The sequence below is a fragment of the Nannospalax galili genome, unplaced genomic scaffold, assembly GCF_000622305.1.
Source record: "Nannospalax galili isolate Female #2095 unplaced genomic scaffold, S.galili_v1.0 scaffold1395, whole genome shotgun sequence".
In the NCBI taxonomy this organism is placed as follows: Eukaryota; Metazoa; Chordata; class Mammalia; order Rodentia; family Spalacidae; genus Nannospalax; species Nannospalax galili.
Genome location: NW_008336062.1, coordinates 366787 through 387600, shown reverse-complemented (window position 1 = coordinate 387600; position 20814 = coordinate 366787). Strand labels below are relative to the sequence as shown.

At 37.7% G+C, this 20814-nt stretch overlaps 1 protein-coding gene across 1 annotated transcript in view; it reads right to left on the bottom strand.

Moving 5' to 3' along the window:
* The window catches only part of Znf292 (zinc finger protein 292), a 91212-nt gene that overhangs the window by 27467 nt on the left and 42931 nt on the right, over positions 1-20814 (bottom strand). Inside the window, exons 3-5 of the mRNA XM_029562385.1 lie at positions 14838-14992; positions 14557-14635; positions 12062-12197 (exon numbers count right to left, since the gene is read on the bottom strand). Coding sequence (XP_029418245.1) covers positions 12062-12197; positions 14557-14635; positions 14838-14992 — 370 coding nt within the window. The remainder of the gene's footprint in view (positions 1-12061; positions 12198-14556; positions 14636-14837; positions 14993-20814) is intronic.

Here is a 20814-nt window from a genome sequence, read left to right as displayed (position 1 = left end):
CAGGATATTTTATACAGCATCAGAAAAGTAATTTAGACAATATCCACACCAATCAAAGGAATCTACAGGTTTTTCCTGGCACACAGGTACATGCCAACAATCCCAGCCTTTAGGAGGCAGAAGCAGTATTGTTACAAGTTTGAAGCTAACCTGGTCAACAAATTATATTAAGTGCCAGTCAGGTGAGACCCTATCTCAAAAGAGCAAAACAAAAAAAAAATCTATAGATTCAACAAACTCCTGTCAAAAATCTCAATGCTAAGTTTTCATAGAAATAGAAAACATTCTAAAATTCATATAGAGTCACAACATAAGGCACTCTGAATAGGCAAAATAATTTGACAAATAACAGTACTGAAGGCATTATATTGCAAAATATTTTACAAAGGTAGAATAATCAAAACAATGTACAGTTGGCCAGATGCCTCAGTGGGTAAAGGCTTATGTTTCCAAGTCTGGTGACCCAATTTCAATCCCTGGAACTTCACATGGTGGAAGAGGAGAACCCATTCCTACAAGTTGTCCTCCGACCTTCACATGAGTGTCGTGGAACATGTGCTCTCCACACACATTTGCACACCAAACAGTAAGTGAAATTTGTTATAACAATTTAAAACAAAAAACTAAATGTGATACTGATATAAAAACAGGCACACAGATCATGTAATAGAATTCAGGAAGAAACTACCATATTTGATCAAATATCATCAAAAAGTGTGCTAAGGTAACTCAACAGAAAAAAAGGAAAATCTCTTCAACAAACAGTGCTGGAAAAACTGGATATCCACATGCAAAAGAATGAAGTTGGATCCCCTTACACCACTTATGAAAATTAACTGAAAATAGTTTAAAGATGTATTATTAATACTCAGAACTACAGAACTCCTATGAGACATCATAGGGGGAAAACTTGCTGACCTTATGCTTCGTTATTTCTTGACTATTACAACAAAGGTATAAACAAAAAGAAAAACCAGGAACTAAAACTTTTTTGCATCAAAAGACACAGTCAATAGAGTAAAAGGGAAACTGATGGGAGAAAAACATTTGCAAATCATTTCTCTGATAAAGGATTAATAGAATATTAAGAACACCTGTAACTTGAATAAATCCAGATTTACAATGAGCTATGGATTAAAAAGGTATTTCCTAAAAGATGAAAGACAAATGACTGACAAATAAACAGAAAAATGCAAGTTGTTAAAGCACTGCAGGCCAAAATGATAATATGCCATCTCATAACCATTAGAATAAGCTGATGAAAGAAATAATGTTGGTGAAGAAAGAAATAGGGAGTAATATATACTGTTAATGAGACTAGAAAATAGCAGTCTCTAAATTATAGCAGTAGGTCAAAAAATTTAAATAGAACTACTATGCAATTTAGCTCACCCTGAATCTATCTTCAAAAGAACTGAAAGTATGGTTGCAAAGAAGTATTTGCACTCATGTTTACAGCAATACTACTCATGAGGGCTAAAAGGTGGATTCAGTATCTGGACAAGCTTTAAGCTTTAGAAATTTCCTTTGAAAACCAAGGGGTTGAGGTGGAAGAGAGAACTGCTGGACCCAAGATTCAATAAAGAATAAGCCAACAAAAACACAACTAAATTACCTCAATACAGAAGCAGAGGGGAATATGCCTAAGAATTCAGTGTGACCAAAGTTTATATTTTAAAATATACATACACAAAAGAAAGGAGACACAAATTTAAAGAGGCACCATGAGTGCCAAACACCTGGTGCTGACATATGTAAGATGCTAGTAAACTTAAAATTTCAATTGTAACTCGCCAAAAATTCTTAGAACACTAAAACCGCAGGAGGTGGTAACTTCAAGGGAATAAATTTCAAGTTTATGTATTATTTATGATGGCAGAGTAAAAGGAGACTTCTCTTAATGATGTTTCTGGTAAGACTTAAGAGATTTAAAAGAACAAAGCTGGGCACGGTGGTGCATGCCTTTGAGCCCAGCACTTGGAAGGCAGAGGCAGATGGAACTGGATCACTGTGAGTTCGAGGCCAGCCTGGTCTACATGCTAGTTCCAGGCCAGCTGGGGCTACAGGGAGACCCGGTCTCAAAAAGACCAAAAAGAGATAGAGAGAGAAAAAAACAAACAATAGGGGCTGGAGAGATGGCTCAGCGGTTAACAACACTGGCTGCTCATGGAGAGGACCCAGTTTGGGTCCCAGCATTGAACTGGCACCAAACAACTGTAAAGTAACTACAGTTCTAGGGAATCTGACACCCTCTTCTGACCTCTGTAGGTGCTGCAAAACACAGGTGTATTTGCATTCATGCAGGAAGTAAGTACACTCATACATATGAAACAAATTTTTTTAAAAAAAGAACAAACAGTGCTGGCACACAACATTAATCCCAGCATTTTGGAGGTAGAGGCAGGCAAATCTTTGTGAGCTCGAGGCCAGCGTAGTCTACATAGTGAGTTCCAGGCCAGCTGAGGCTACAGGGAGACCCTGTCTCAAAAACAAACAACAGAATGATCAGAAACATAGAAAAATGTGATTTCAAAATGACACTGATCATACATTTGTAAAGCAGTACAAAGAGAAAATGTATTCCTGGATAAGTGATTAGTAAAAACTAAAACAGACTGATAAATCTCAAAACAGATCATAAATGTAGAAAGATATAGAACATAAAACTATGACATCTAGAGAAAAACATCAAAGAAAAATCTTTATGATGTTGAATTTGGTAATGAGTTTTTAGATTAAAAAGTAAATACTGAGAGGATGGATTTTTACTGAAGTATGAGACTTCTGCTCTGTCAAGAGTCAATGACAGATATGCAAAGCATAATCTGATAAAAGATTTGTAACTAAATATATACTAACACCTGTTAAAGCTCAGTAGGAAAACAATACAGTTAAAAAATAAGCAAATGATCTGAACAGATGTTTTATCAAAGATATACAGATGGCAAATATGCATTTGGAAAGATGTTTAGAATCAAATGCCACTACAGAAATGCAAAGTAAAACAATCTGATACGACTATGCATGTCTACTTGATGGTTAAAACACCAAAATCGGACACTTGTTGATTAAAGTCTAGAATAACAATAATTATCATTCATTCCTGACAAGTATACAAAATTGCATTGCTATTTTAGAAGCCACTATGGTAGTCTCCTAGAAAGTAAACACAGTCTTATTATATGATACAGTAATCATACTCCTAAGCATTTGCCCAACTCATATGGAAACTTGCAATCACCTAAATGTTTACAGTGGCTTTGTTCAAATCACCAAACATGGCAGTGGTCAGTGGATAAATAAATCATGGCAAGTCTGTATAATTAAATACTGACCAATAATAAAAAGAATGAACTATTAAGTCACATAAAGACATGGGGAAATACTAAATCAAAGAACCAAATGGAAAAAAATCAAAACTAGAGATAGCAAAATATTTAGGTGTCATATTATTGGGAAAACGATGAATGGAAGACATACAGATGATATCATTTAGGGCAGCAAAACAATTATTTATGATGGGTGGGTATATGACATACTGTTTTTGTCAAAACCTATAGAACTTTATAGCAGAGAGTTAATCTATAGGGGTGGGGGTGGGGTAGCCCGGGACAGAATGTAGAATGTGACAAATGAATGTAACTGTAGGGTTAAGGGCAGCTGACCTGCCTAGCATGTGAAGGTGGGGCTTGAACTCCAAGCACTATATAGCACTACTAATGTCCAAAGATGCCTTACTGAAAGAGATGGAGAAATAAAAGGTGCAAACCTAATTAACTTTGGAAATGAGCCTACAAGAATAAAGGCAAAAGGAACTTTAAGCACTGTACTCCAAATGACTGCTGTCTTTCATGAAGAAGTACAAGTTACCTATTCTGAAGCCATTATTCTACACTAGGATTGGATGATGGCCAATGATGGTTGAAGATACACACAGTATGATTTACCTGCATGATCTGATGACACTGGAGGCTACAGATAAGAAGCTAGAATGATCCTTGAAGGAATGCACTGAACACATTGGTATAAACAAATATTTAGCTTAGCATATAATACACAAAATATGTATAGCTGATTCCTATATACTTACACACACACACAAAAAAAAAAAAACAAAAAAAACAAAAAAAAACAACTTTGTCCACTCAGAAGACCTAGAGGACATACTCAAGTAGCAATAAGCACACTCAGTGATCACATCTTTGTTTTTCAATACCATTCTCCAAAAAAGGAACAAGGGAAATATGCCACAGAAGCCTGAACAAGCAGTAAACAAGTAGCTCACACAGGAAACCTCCCAAGACAACAGGATTATGTCACTGCAATCAGGAGTCAAATCAGAGTCCTAGCCAAAGCCAGAATAATTTTAGCAACAAAATAGTTGTATTAGATTTTGATCAAACTATAAATATCTGTAAGTCCATACTAATATAAATAAATAAGCAAATAAGTAAAAGATGCAAGTCTCTTGTGCACAACTGTAAAAAAAAGGAGTGTATGGCCTCTGCTCTCTCTAAGAGGTGGAGCATAATTTACCATCTCTTAGGTGTGTTGTGCACAATGGGGGGTGGGCAGCACAGAGAGGGAAGAGCTGAGAATGAGAAAACCTGACATACTGCCTTACCTGGGCAGTCAAGGTTCACATCAACAGTGGACATGTTGTGGTGACAATGGCAGTTTCTCTTCATGGTCTCCTTCCCCAAGAGTCATAACCCCAATTTAATTAAGAGACTATCAGACAAGTCTCAAATCAGAGACATTCTACAAAATAGCTGCAACAGTACATAAAAACTGCAAAGGTTGGGGCTGGAGAGATGGTTCAATGGTTAAGAACTCTGGCTACTCTTTCAGAGGATCAGGATTCCTTTCACAGCACCAATATACATGGTGACTCACAACCATCCATAACACCAATTCCAGAGGATCCGACACTCTCTGCTGCCCTCTACAGACGATACACTCATGGATGCACTTTCATATATCCAGGCAAAACACTTATACATTAAAATAATAATAATAAAAATTAAAAAACTGCAAAGGCCATTTAAAAAAAGCCTGAAAAACTGTCATCCTAAAAGGAGCCTAAGAACTGACACCCTGTCCCAGGTTTGTCAGTATGTCACAAGAAGGGCACCCCTCTGTCGTCTTCAGAAAATAATCAGACCAACTCCAGCTCTGGGAGTCCTCAAAATGTCTGACCAGGGCCCCCACACTGCCAATATCATTAAAATCAAGGAAAGTCTGAAAAACTATCACAGCTCAGCAGAGCCTCAATGGGGTAGGTACCCTGCATGGGATCCTGGAACAGAAAAAGGCCATTAAGACTATGGAAATTGGGAATAAAGCCCTGGACTTTATTAGTAACATAATACTGATATTGGTTTATTAATTTTGGCCAATGTAAGACAATAATATTGAAAATTGGGAGTGGAGTATATGAGAACACTTCATAATCATTCTGCAAATGTGTAATTAAAAACAGTAAAAGAGGCTGGGGTGGAGGCTCATACTTGTAATCCTAGCACCTAGGAGGCAGAGCAAGAGGAGTACAGCAAGTTAGAGGCCAACACAGTCTACATAGCAAATTCAGGCCAGTCTGTCTCACAAAACACCAGACAAAACAAAAAAATAATAAATGAGATCAAACTAACTTCAATACTGAACATTCCTGCTTAAGAGTACTCTGAACACTGGTTATGGTCTTTCATCAAATACTCAACAGGGAGTAGAGAAATGTGGGGCAGACCCAAGAAGAAATGAGTACATGTATTTGATAGAAAAAGCAACAATAATCCAAAGAATATGGATAAAAGGACTGAGGGCAACTAGATTTCTAAGTATATGAGGACCTCAATTTCTGAATTTCTGACACCCACAACTTAGTGGTGGGCCAAACACTGGGCTTTGAGAATTCTAAGCAAGTACTTACCAATGAGCTCATTACATAGCCCATGCTGGTCTCAACTCAGAGCTTTTTGCCTCTGCCTCTAAACTGCTAGAATTATAGGCATGTACTATTATGGTTGGCTTGAAAGACTCTTTTTATGATTATAATCAAGGCCCTTGATTCCAAAGGTATATGATAATAAAGTTTGCTAATGTGAGAAACAGAAAGAAAAACACTTTGAATAAAAAAAACATAGACTCAAAAGGAGTTCGATAAGTTGGGGAGACAAAACGAAGTGATGAAGTTAGATTAAAAAATCAATTTATGTGCCAACAGAAGTATAAAAATGCAGATCGGGGACATACACTTTTAAAAGAATTATTTAGAAGAGGGGACTGGAGAGATGGCTCAGCAGTAAAGAACACTGGCTGCAATTATAGAAGACCTGGGTTCGATTCCCAGCACCCACATAACAGCTAATATCCACCTGAACCTCCAGTTCCAGGGGATGTGACACCCTCTTCTGCCCTCCGCTCTGCGGATATTGAACAGTATGGGTGCACTTATATATATGCAGGCACAACACCCATACACATAACGTAAAATTTAAAAATTAAAATTTCAAGAATCATTTTAGAAGGATTTTGTGTGGGGCTGGAGAAATGGTTAAGTGGTTAGACTACATAATGCTCTTGCGTTTGATTCATAGCATCCAGAACAGGTGGTTTACAATACCTTATAATTCCTTCCAGCTCTAAGGGATTAGAAGCCTGTGGCCTTGGAGGGAACCTGTACATACGTGTACAAACTCTTATGTGCACACACACATGCACATAATTAAAATAAATAATTTTGTATGACTGTAGTTACTTCATTGAGTTGTCAGAAATGGCTAATCAAAAATGTACCTGTCATTATAATAACAAGTACAAATTATTATAATGAATGGGCAGCCTAAGGCTCATCAGATCATATTAATATAGAGATTAGACGTTGACAATTACACATTACTGAAAACAAAACACATACAATGCATTGGAAGAAAAGGCATCATGATAGTGGATTTAAGTTTATGTTGCACCAGGAAGATTTTTGGTATATTTTAAAAAGGAGAACTAATAATGAATACGATAGTGGCCCTTAAAAATCGCAATCATGCTCTTGCTTCCTGTGTCTGCTTTTGAGAGCTTAGCTTCTGCTCCTCCTCCAGCCACCTCTGCTGCCATGCCTCCCTGCTATGAGGGACTATAATTCCCCTGGAACTGTAAGCTCAAATAAACTCCTCCTTCTGTTAAATGCTTTGGTCAGTGTTTCTATTACAGCAACAGAAAAGTGACTAATACAATAATAGGTACCAGAGAGTGGGCTATTGGAAGAATGTGGAAGACTTTAGAAGCTTGGATTAGGAAAGTGGTTGATTGCTGTAAGCAGAGTTTAACACACCATTCTAGTACGTGCCTGGAAGAAATCAGTGCTGAGAACAATGTAGTTCCAGAGGGAATAAGGACTTAAGGAGCAATTGCGATATTTTTGCAAAGAGTCTGCCTGGAGTCTGACCATGGCCAAAAAGCTTGCCTGAGGCCAAGTTGAAAAGTAATGGACTAATTTCCCTGGTGGAAGAAATTTCAAGACAACCTAACATAGAAATGGTGGTGTGGCTATTAATGGTGAGTATTATGCAGATCTACAGTGAAAAAGGGCAAATGGGGCAGAAAGAATACAGAATGTACAATTTGGCCTGAAAAGGAGCTCTAGGAAGATTAATATTGGAGCAAAGTCATGTGCTGAAGGAGAAGGTCCTTTTGATAGTGACATTAAAGTGATTAAGGAGAGGCCTACAGATTAATACTTAAACAATGGAGAGAGTGCCTCCAGGGCAAGGCCACCACCAGCTAAACCTCTAACTTGTGAAAAGTAAATGCTGAAGGGGCCACTGAAGAGAAGAGCATCTAAAAAGGATAAAGCAGGCGGGGGCCCATCCCAAACTTGCAGCCAAACTTGGCAGTGTCCTTCACCAGGTGCTGGCTTTAGAGGCATGAAAAATGCAAGAGTGAAGGTTCATGAGTTCTTCCTCCGAGGTTTTGGAGAGCCTCTGCTGAGGCCAGGCAGCATGCAGCAGGGGTACATCTGCATAAAGAAGGCCCTGATAGGCCATTTCATGAGGCTGTGAAAAAGGCCTGGTTCTGAATGGAGACCCCAAGATGTGTGTGATGCCACAGCTGAGAGGCATCTGCCAAGAGGAGCTGCATACAGGGAATGGTACCAGCCCAAGAGAGAGATGTATGTTTCACATAGCAAAGTTGGAGAGGCTGAGCCATCTAAGCCTTTTGGAAGTAAAGTCCCAGAAGTCAGCCATGGAGCTACTGGATTTGGTGTTTGTCCTGCTGGTTTTCAATCTTGTTTTGGTCCAGTACCTCCTCACTATGCTTCTATTCCTCCCTTTTGAAATGGGAATTTGGATTTGGTTCCACTCTATGTTGGGAGTATGTAATCTGTCTTTTGATTTTACAGGGGCTTAAGTTAAGTGATTTCCTTGAGTCTCAGAAGAGACTTTAGACTGCAGACTTCTGAGCAGTAGAGACTGGTAAAGACTATGGGGACTTTTAAGGTTAGACTAAATGCATTTTGTATTTATACGGCCATGAACCTACGGGGGCCAGGGGATGGAATGTGGTGGTTTGAATGAGAATGTCCCCCACAGGCTCCAAGTATTTAGACTTTTTTGTCCCCAGCTGGTGGTGCTGTTTTGGGAGGTCTTAGGTGTGGCCATGCTGGAGGAAACATGTCACTAGGGGTGGGAGTTCTTAAGCCTTAATGGATCTCCAATTACTTTCTTCCTTCCTGTGCCTGCTTGAAGATCTGAGATCTCCTCCTCCAGCCACTTCTGTAGCCATGCTTCCCAGCCACAATGGACTCTTGCCCCTTGGAACTATAAATACAAACTATTCCTTTTATTTAAAAAACAAAAAGAAACAAACAAAAAACCCTCAATCATGGGGCTGAGGAGATAGCTCAGTCAATACAGTTCTTGTTATATAAGCATGAGGACCTGAGTTTGACCTTCAGCAAAGCCTGGCATGATGGTGTGTGTTTGCAATCTCAGTGCCAAAAAGGTGGAGACAGGAGGATTTCTAGACCTCACTGGCCAGTCAGCCTAAAAGAGCTGGTGAGCTCCAGGTCCCAATGAGAAACTGTCTCAAAAAATTAAGTAGATTTCTCCCAGTGTGACACCCAAGGTTACTCTGGCTTCTACAGGCACCGGCACACATGTCCACGTATGCATGTATGCACATATGCACATCTCAGTTGTGGGCTGGGGATGTAGTTCAGATGGTAGAATGCCTAGCATGCATGAGGCCTTGCATAAACAGGGCTTGGTAATATATGCATTCAGAAAGAATAGGCAGGAGGATCAGAAGTTCAAGGTTATCTCCCATTACATAGTTCAAGGCCAGCTTTAGGAATAATACCATATCCAAAAGGCAGAAAATTCTCAAATGCAATTTTATCAATTTTTTAAATAAAGGCTGGAGAGATAGCTCAGTGGTTAAGAACACTGGCTGTTCTTGCAGAGGACCCAGGTTCAGTTTCCTGAACCCACATGGTAGCTAACAACTGTTCTTAACTCTAGCTGCAGGGGGTTTGACACCCTATTCTGGCCTCTGCAGGTATTGTAGGCACAGATTCACTTACATACATGCAAGCAAAACACACGTACACATAAAATATTTTCTAATAGGCTAAGAATGGATTGAACTATACAGTTACCATTTTCTAGGTGTGTTCAGAATGATTTCCTTTTCCCATGTTTCAGAGGAGAGTTAAAATTGGATAACAAAAAAGTGATCATTAAGTACCTTTCCAATTTAGTTATGACTAAAGAAAAGCACAGTAGGTTAAGGCAGCCTAAACTTCCTTTTATATTCAAAATGATCGATCTGCAGCTAGGTGTGGTGGCTCGTATCTGCACTGTGGAGGCTGAGGAAGAAAGATCACCACGAGTCGAATGGTCTACACAGTGAGACCAATGCCAAAAAAGGCTACACAGCAAGGCCCTGTCTCAAACTAAACAAAGCCATCTACTTGATTTACATTGACTTATTACTATAGTTACCTCATTTTAGGATGCTAAAATCCTAGTGAAACCAGCATTTATAGTTTTGAGTCCTGTCTAAGCTCATGCATCCAAATCAAAGAGATTTTGGGGTTTAGCCTGGGTTCAGCAGACTCAGTTAAATTATACTGCAGGATTAAGCATATTTCGACTTTTCAAATACTCTGTCAAAACTTCAAAGGCATCACTATAAAAGTAACACACATGTACAGCCTTTCGAGGTACATTCATTATTCTCTGAGCATTTACTGCCCTCTTAATATTTGCTAAAGGCTAGCTTAAGCTAAACTAAGGAGCTAGACATAGACTGTAACAGCTCAGAGTTCCCCATCCTTGTATCACTAAATTTGAAAAAATTAGTACAGATGCCAAAATTTAATTCCTTCAACTTTTCCCAAAGGAAATAAAAATTTACTCTTGTGGATTATGTGGTCAGTCATCAAATCAGCTTTCTAAATAATACAGGACTAAGTAAAGGCTGAAGATTATGGCTTCAAAATCTCTCACATCATGTAATAACTGTTTGCTTCATGAGTTGTATTTGGATCTGGCAACATACAATTCATTTGCATTACAGAAATTCCTCTTGGCTGCACAGTCCAAATTATTCCAGTGGCAATGTGAGGGATAACTAAGAAATAAAGCATTAAAAGCAACAAAGAGACCAACAGGGACAGACATTTGTTAACATGTACCATATCAGCAACATTCAAACAAGAATACAGAGCATATTACTTCTTAAAATATCACTTAAACTGTGCTTAATTAATTGATGTGTATGAGTGCTTTGCCTGCATGTATGGAAGTGCACAGGCAATGCAATGCCCTTGGAGGCCAGAAGGCATCAGACACCCTGGAACTGGAGTTAAGGACAGTTGTTAGACATCCTGTGGGTGCTGGGAACAGAACCTAGGTCCTCTGCAGGAGCAGCCAATGCTCTTAACCCCTGAGTCATCTCTCCAGCCCCAGAGCCTTTTTATTTCCTTTAACAAAGTGTGTGAGTTTGTCAAAATGTTACTGAGAAACTGAAAAAGGCCAAGAGAAGTTAATCTTTATTTTGGTCTTTTTGAGACAGGGTCTCCCTGTAGCTCCAGCTGTCTTGGATTCACCATGGAGACCAGGCTGGCCTCAAACTCACAGAGATCCGCCTGCCTCTGCCTCCCGAGTGCTGGGATTAAAGGCGTGCGCCACCACAAGAAGCTAATCTTTTAGTCAAGTTGGCTGTAATATTTCTTTATTAGGGTACGTATAATAGGTCATAACAGAAGTTCAGTACTGGAGAGTGATTCTTGGCTCTGCCTCTTATCATTAGTAATGTGATATGGAAAAGACGATCTTCTCGAGCCTCTAGTTACTCATCTGTAAAGCAGAGACAAGGTACTAACAATCTTACCTTTATCAGAGGACCATTATGAAGGTCAAATTAAAGGACATATAGAAGCATACTTAACACACATTTAGGAACTACATTCAATGTAATTTTATATTATTATTAATATACTACATTCAGTGCCTAGAAGACAACTGTGCTGCTGTTCTTCATGGTGTAATTAAAACTCTAAGTATTGTCTGTTAGTGACTTAGCTACTATCTACTTCCAACAGAATACCTGCCAGTTTGAGTTTAACTGGGATCTTTATTGCCTGACCTCCTTACAATAAAGTAAGACTGAACAACAATCTGAGAGTGGTTATCTTAGAAACAGAAGACTGAGAGTCCTAGGACTGACTTCTATTTTGAGGAAAACCATTCACTACCTTATTTCTGTTGCTTCTGTTAAGTTAATCATTAAATCAAATTATACTGCTACTTGTCAGGATGCTGCAGAAAGATAGTCTTTGATGAAAGATGAGAAGGGGGAAAAATTGCAGTTTTTGTTTTTCTAAATTCCTACAAATGATCTTCGTCCAAATAAAATAAAGGAAAAAGCTTTAAGTCCTTCACTTGAAATTTAATTATACGGACTGTCTTCAGAATATGTCAATGAACTGCATGTGAGCAACTTTATTTTTCCTAGTTTAATTATTCTTTGCTTTTCTCTCTTTCTCTAGAAAATTTACCTTTATCCTTATCCAATGGTTCTTGGGAAAGAATAGTGCACAATACTGGGTTTTTCCATACCCCAGTCTCTTGAGCTATAGTAGCTAAAAAGTGCAGTTCACAGCTGCCACTCTCCATCAGCGTCTCATGAGCTACCTACAAATATTAAACAGCCAAAGAATTACAACAGAGTTTTTAAAGCAACTTGTCAGGTTTCACATACAACACTAAGCTTTTGAAAACTACTTTATCTTAAAAATTTCACATCATGATACCAGGTACAGAATTCCTTGACTTCTGATAGACAAACTTCAAGGATAAGAAATAAATTAATTTATATATATATATATATCTTGCAAGCTCCATTAATAAATCATGGCTTAAGTAGCAACCTACCTACATTCCAATAAAAGAAACTTGTGAAAGAAAGTAACTACACGTATGATTTTAATTTTTCTTACATATTACATGCCTTTGAAATTTTACATTGAAGATGATAATAAACCTTGTTTTTTAGTTTTTTCTGAGCATCCATATAATCAGCATATTCTTCATTCCACAAAAGAATAGTAATACTTATTTAATTATGCTATGTTTGAGAATTTCTATGGGTAAAGTACTGATGAAAATAGCAAGCCATTTCTGCTTTTATGGGGCTTATCGTCTAATGGGATAAAGAAATATTTAAACAATCAAAAACATGGGGAAAATAAAGCAGGTATTAATTTAGCAATGAAAAAGCTCTAAAATAAAGAGCCCAATGCCATGGAAACTTAAGACTGCATGTTACATCTAAATAAAAAGACAATTCCTCAAAGCCATGAAAAATCTTCCCATTTCAACAATTGTAAATAATTAAAATTAGATATTTTCTTCAGGTAATAGCTGAACATGCATGGCCATAGAATGTTTGCCTAACATGTGCAAGTCCTGCGTTTGAGCCCTAACACTATCCTCCAAATTATTTCCATATTAACTATATTAAAGTGTAGTAACTAATGTTTTTGTTTGTTTCAAAAGTGAAAGTTTAAAAGTTTATCTAATGTTTGGGAAAAGGCAGTAGCAGTATGAGAAATTCAGTTTGTGAATAAACAGTGTATTTAAATTTGGTGGCCAGGTATATCTGAAAGACAAACAATTTATCTAAAATATCAGCTGTCAGAAAAGAGAAATGTAAGTTAACATGCTAAAGTAGAAGCTACAATTAAAAAATAGTTGTAATGTGACAAACAAGACAAAACATTTTCATTCTTTCTTTTTGGAGTCAGGATCTCAACTATGTAGCTCTGGCTGGCCTGGAACTCACTATGTACAACAGGCCAGCCTTGAACTCCTAAGAGATCCACCTGCCTCTGCCTCTGTACAGTGTTGAAATTAAAGGTATGTGCCACTATGCCTGGTTTCCTTTTTCTTTTTGAGACAAGGTCTCATGTAATCCAGGCTAACAGCAAACTCACTATTGTACCTGAGGCTGGCATTGAACTCCTTCCTGATCCTCCTGCCCCAGTCTCCCAGGTGTAGGGATTATACAGATGTATCACCATGCCTGGTCAAAGAGGTTTTTGTTTTGCTTTTTCCCTTTTGTTTTTCTTTTTCTAATAAGATACTCTCAAGTTACTAAGCATTTATTCTGTGTAAGACACTATGAAGAATCCTGTGGATTTAAGTAAGATGGGAATCCTAACTTCAAGGACCTTATACTGGACAGACTTAATATTTAAATAGAAAAATTGGATTTCTTGCCTCAACTATAGCTTGTTTCACATTTCTAAAATTTAAGGCTAATCCTTACTCTTGAAAGACAGATAAAGAGATAGAGAGACAGAGATATAATTACATCTTTTGAATCTAGCTAGCAGAAACATTTTTAAACCAATTAATCAAAATTTATTTGAGCAATTATTCAACCAGGACAAAATATCTCTTGAGATAATAGTTAACATTCTTGAAAGTACTGCAAAACAACATCGTAAATAAAATAGTAGAGAAGTAGAAAAATAGCACTGAGAGACAAAGCATTTGTCTTCAAATACAGGAGGCAAAGCACAAGCACTGGATAATGAACCTTTTCTCAGATATTAGCTATACAAATATGAACACATAAATATTTTTAGAGTATGAACCTTAGTTTCCTAACCTTTAAAATGGGGAAAATATGTACCCTCTTGAAGTTTTCACAAGATTTGTTATATTCTTACAGTCTGTATTACAGAACTTCAGCAGTTAATTAAACTGTTTCTAAACCCAAATGAGGGCATGTTCTTCTGATTTCCTTTGCTGCTGCTCTGGCAAGGTCCTAATGATTTGAGTTGCAAGTACTGTAGCATTCAACCACTCTACCTACATGTATATGTTCACAGGCCAAATATTTATTTGGCATCTACTACGTAAGACACTAGTATTAATAAGAGCAGCAATTGATATTTTCTACCATTTAGTTTAACCAAATTAAAATTTTTTAAGAATATGGAAAACTAGTAAGACATATCCACATTAAATAGGTAAATATCCTCACCTGTACCAGTGTCTGAAACTGTTCCCACTGTTTATCTGATAATTCATCAGGTAGACACAGTAAAAGTTCAACACAGCTTCTAAAAAACAAAAGGTTGGTAAGGATACAAATGATTATCAAAATTCGAAATAAAATAAAATCAATAATACTAGTATCCATAGATTCTTCATAACCAATCTATTTAAAATTAAGTAAAATCTAAGCTATCATAAAATCTAAGATATAAAGTTTAAGAAAAAGTTAAGTATGGTCTTTGATTCATTTTTCAAAGGTCTACTCACAATGCCAAGCGTTCCAGAACCAAGGCTACACTTTCACACTCAGAGGTAAGGTAAGGTCGAGCTTTAACATAACTTTGGATAGCCACTGTGTATACCTCCAGTAAAGGTAAGGGGTCTTCTGTTTTCCATTTCTCTGCATACTCAAGGAGAGTCTGTTTTGGAAGGAATAATAGAAAGTATTTAATGCAATAAAAAATACACTAATCAACTGTGTTTTTCTTTCTCAATCGGCCCATTTTTCAGTTTATTTATTTATTTATTTGTGTATAGGAGGGACATGTGGAAGTCACGACAACTCTGAGAAATCTGTTCTTTCTTTCCATCATGTAGGTTCTAGGGACTGAACCCAGATAATCAGGGTTGTCAGTAAATGCCTTTAGCCTGAGTCACCTGACCAGCCCCCAAGTGACACATTTTGAATAGAACAAAAAGTTTGTATTAAATATTAAAGACAGCCATTTCTAGCAAGAAAATAGAACAAAACACTGGTTTTTATATTCAGTTCCAAGCACAGAGCTCCTAAAACCCTTTAAATTCTTGAGTGATAAGTATCTTTCATTTGTCTGAGGAGCATCTTGATAGCTTCCTGATGGGAACTGGTCAACAGAATGACCATGTCACAATTAGGACTTTCAGCCCTACTACTCCAACTTCTGAGGAGGAGAAAGAAGCTAGAGACTGAGTTCAGTCTCTTAATGTTCTCTAACTTAACGCATCATGCTTCTATAGTGAAAACTCCATAAAAATCCCAACAAGAAGATTCAGAGAGCATGAGTTGGCAAACATTAACATTCAAACAGGTATTTCAACATTAAAGGGACAGAGAATCCTTCAAACCTCATCTTATATACCTTTGGTTCTTCACTTGCGTCCCTTTTAAATAATTTGTAATGGTTAGTATTTTCCTGAATTCTGTGAGCCATTGTAACAAATTATTAAAGCTAAATAGAGTAGGAACCACTAACTTTGTAGGTAAGTCTGACAAAGTACAGGGAGGCCTGGGTCCTAGTACTGCCAACTGGGGTCTAAAGTATGGGTATCCTGCAAAGGTACCCTTATGCTTGGGGAGAAAACTCCAGGCATGCAGTATCAGAACTGAACTGAATTATAGGATGTTGACTTTTGCTGGACAACTAAAAAATGTTAGTGGAAAAGACAGGGGTAAAAAAAATATTATAACAGGATTTATAAACTGAATTAGCTGGTACAGTGGTATGTGCCTGTCACCCCAGCTACTGGGAAGATGAAACAGGTGGACTGATTGAGCCAGGAGTTCAAGACTTGCTTGGGCAACATAGTGAAACCTTGTCTCAAAAATAAAATGAAAGTCAGGAGCAGGAACACATGCTTGTGATCTCAGTACTCATGAGGCTGAGGCAGGAGGATCACCTCAAGTGCAAGGGTATAGGTACACAGTGAGACCCTGTCTTAAAGATTAATTTAAAAAAAAGTTATCTATATTCTGTATAAAGTTGTAAGAGTTCATAGCAAATAAGTAAAGTGACAGCAGAGCTCCCTGTCCTTAAAGCAGTAGTATCAGTAGAACTAATATTACTAATAATAGCAAAATGGAAAGCATCTACAATATAATGCAATAATATTTTTTCGATTAAAAAGTTATTTAGATCTACTGCCTTAACCTATACAGAGCTCTCAGGCAGGAATCCAAAAATGATCAGACTCATTTCACAGTCAGAACAGACTTTAGAGATCACTTAATTCAGAGCTGGGCTTAGGGATACAGTCCTGTAGTACCAGCTACTTGGGGGGCTGATATAGAAGGATGATAAGTTCAAGGTCAACCTGGGTAACTAAACAAAACCTTGTCTCAAAATAAAAAAATGAAAAGGGGCTGGAGAGGTGGCTCAGTGGTTAAAAGCACAGGCCACTCCTGCAGACTCCTGCTTAGTTCCCAGCACCAACACAGGAGCTAATAACCATCTGTAACTCTAGTTACAGAGGATCCAATGTCATTTTCTGGCCTCCATAGGCACTGCATGCATGTAGTGCACTTACATATATGCAGACAAAACACAAAAGAAAATACATAGAAAGCATTTTTAAAAAATTAAAAATGGAGATATAGCTTAGTACTTCCTTAACATGCTCAAAACCCTGAGTTTAATCATCATCATCCCCTGCCCAGTAAAGAAAAAATACATTTAATTCTGTTTTACAATATAGTCAGCAAAGGGTTCCATAACATGCACAATAATATAACAGGTAAATAGCAAAGAGCCTACAGCAATCTGCTCACTATAAACAAATATATTTTGTGGTAATTTAGCTGAACTAAATTGGTGAGGTTATAATACTTTATAATTACAATGATGACTTTCACTTATAAAATTTCAATGTATTCCCTGCAACTCTGTGAAGCAGATAATATTCATCCAATAAGCCACCCACAGTTTCTTTATTGGTTATGCTTACTTTTACTTAAAAATAAGACAATCCAACTCAAAGTGGTGTCAATAGTAAGAAAGTTTACACACAATAAGAGTAAGGGAAGGTTCAGGGTTGGTTAGTTTATTAACTCAACAACGTATTTAAGAGTCCACCTCTCTCTTTAATACTGTTATAATGACCTAGGACCTCTACTCCTTCTTCTTATCCCTGGTATTTGAAGTACAACAGACTTCATATCCAGATTTATCAATAACCAGAAAGTAAGACAAAATCATCTATGTGACTCTCTCTTAGTAACAACCACCTTTCTCAGAAGTGTCAAATCCAACTCCTGTCAGATTTTTCTTGAGGTCTCGCTGGTCAGAAATACACTATGTCCAAAATGACTCAGCCAAGGACAGGAGGGGGGGAGGGGAGGGGGAGGGGGAGGGGAGGAGGAGGAGGAATGAACAAAGGTCATATGCCTGTATTTATTTATATTTAGGCACAGAGGGACACAAGGATGAAAGCCAATCTGATCTGGTTTAGACAGGGGATTTGGGTAGGAGGGAAGTACAGAGGGGAGAAGAAAAGAAATCTAAAGGTATTTCCACAGCACATTAATTACATTGCTCTCATTAATAATATGCTGTGCGCTAAGTAAGGTAAGAAGACTTAAAACTATGTAACATGAAGACTGATAAGGACCAGTGAGATGGCTTAACATGTAGGAGGTACTTGCTACCAAGCCTGGTAACTTGAGTTTGATCCTTGGAACCCATAAGATGCAAAGAGAGAAAACTGAGTTCTGCAAGATGTCCTCTGACCTCCACAAGCATGCCATGGCATGATCCCCCTTCCAAATAAATAATGTTAAATAAAAATTTAAAAGATTGATGGAATGAACAATGCTTAATTTAAATAATAGGTATATTTACTGAATATTTGTATTCTAGGCAATGTCCTGAGAACTTTACATGCATTGCCTATTAGCAATGAGGTAAATTTAATTCATAGGCTTATGTTGTACTTATATTTAAAACGAACAAACTGGCCCATGTAACTAGCATGCTGTTGTCATATCAGCACAGTGCCCTTCAGAGTGCAGCTCAAGCTGGAGGCCAGAGTAGTGAGGATCAAGGTCTCTGAGGCATCTGCAGAGTTCCAACAGTAATGCCTGCAGAACTCCTTCAAGGATGCTCTGCTGGCTGGTACACTAGCGAAAGCAATCCCCTCCAGGAGTTTTGATTCTTTGCTTTCCTTTGAAGACTATAGGGAAGAAGCACAAGGCATCCTCCAAGTCTTAAGAAACACTTTAGTCAAATGACTTTTAGGTATCTTACGACCCTTTCATGGCCTGGTTCTTACAAACAAACTTTTATGGAAAATGATTTTTTTAAAAGTTCAAGTAATGAAGCTGAGTAAAGGAATAAAGTTTTAAGTAATAATGGCCTAGTTCTTTTACTATAGTTCTTGATGTCAGTGTCTTGGAGTCCAGACACAGGAGGCACAGCTAATTCCCCTAGATTTCTAGGGATGTCAACTAGCATAGATTTGTGGCTTCAAGGCAAAAAAATGAATTCTAAGACTAGTCAGTTTATAAAGTAGAGCTGGGATTTAATATAGATACTTTAATATAGACTTAAGCTTAAGAGTTAAAAGAGGTATTCAGAAGAAATAAAACACACCCAAAAGCATGGATATGTGGGTTTTCTAAGAGTCACAGCTCTTTTTAAAACAAACCAAAAAAACAAAAACCAACACAACAGTTCCGCAAAGAACTCTGGTAGGGTTTGAAGTTACTATCTTCAAAGAACTGCAAAGGTAGTTTGGAGAGGCACCTGACAGAATCACAACTGGTAGGTTAAAAACTTACCTCTCAGGGGTACAGAAGGTAGGTGACTTTACAGTAAACAAAGCTTATAGTTCTTAAAGTTTTGTACTTTAAGAAAGTAGATGCTTTCCATTTTAGGAATAAGGCTCTACCCAAAGTTGAATACATTCAGGCCATAAGCCTAGCCATTGTTACTTAATAAAATATCTAAGGGCTGGAGAGATGGCTCAGTGGTTATGAGTGTATACTGCTCTTGCAGAGGACGAGTTCAGTTCCCAGAACCCACATAGGGTAGTTCACATATGAACTGTGGCAATGGTGGCATCGAGCACAGGACCTAAGCCAACTCAATTAAACAAGGGCCCAGAAGGGAGGTGAGAAATGAATGGTGGGCCATCCCTAAACTGAGAACTATTGGAGACTGACTGATGGTAGATGAGGGAGAGAATGCCTTACATCTGATCTCCAGACTCTGGTGAACAAATTTGCACTGAAGGACATCTGGGGTACAAATGCTTGACTGGATGGGACTTAACATGTATGGTGGAATACACGAGGTTCAGTGACGGGATAGGGAGCATGGATGGGGGAGAGGGTTTAAATTTGATTAAGAACTATTTTATGAAATTATAAAAGCTCAATAAAAATTTTTAAGAGTCTATATATAAAGGGATTATCTTTATGTCTATAACTGTCACAGCAGAAATGTTAACTGTGCTTCAATTCCTGCATCTCAGCTATTGAGAGACTTCAATACTTGAGGGAGGTGGGGGTCCTTTCCTTCCTCATGTCCCCAGAATTTTCCTCATCTTTCTATCCTGCCTTCCTTTACATTAAGACCAAAAGAAAATGAAACAAAAGCCACCTTTATTACCAAATATACCAAAACACACTTCTTTCACAAATGAAATACTGGTGTTGCTCATACCTAGAATATCATGTATGTTTTATTTATGGGATACTTATATTTCAGGAAGGAATATATTTTTGCTTATTGAAAAAAATGAGCATTTGTAACTTGTTGTTCCTAATATTTTTATTTTTTTGAAACAGGGTCTTGTTATGTAGTCCAAATTGGCCTTGAATATGGGCACTCCTCCTGCCTCAGCTTCCCAAGTGTTAGCCACCTGCCTAGCCCAAAGATTTTTATACTATAAAGTATCTACAGGTTCTCATGAATTGAGAATTACTAAGCAAGGCCAGTTACAACAAGTGGAAAAAAATAGATTTTACTAAGCAAATGATGTTCTAATTTTCTAAACAAGATTTTTCAGTTTTAAATGAGATTTATTTTATTTATTTGGTTATTTATTTAGGTTGTTTTGAGATAGGGTCACCTTGTAGCTCCAGTTGGCCTGGAGCTTATGTCGACAAGGCTGGCCTTGAGCTCATAAAGATCTGCCTGCCTCCACCTCCCAAGTGCTGGGACTTAATGTGTGTCACCACACCCAGCTTAAGGTTGTTTTATATTTTAACATTTGGTATGAAGCAATTCTTATGTTGCATTTTAAGTTGCTCCACTTGTGTTTGAAGCAGCTTTTTTTCCTTTAAGTTCCTTTATTTTATATTGTTATTCTTTTTTAAAAAATTGATTTTTTTATATTTTCCTAAAATAGATAGGCTGACTAGATTCACCAGATGGACAAGTAGTGGGGAATGGCTGGGGGTGCCGACAACACAGCAGACAGTAGCAGGTATATCAGTGTATAAAGGCTCTAGTCGGGGGAGGGAGGCTATGCGAGGGTGCCAACTGGG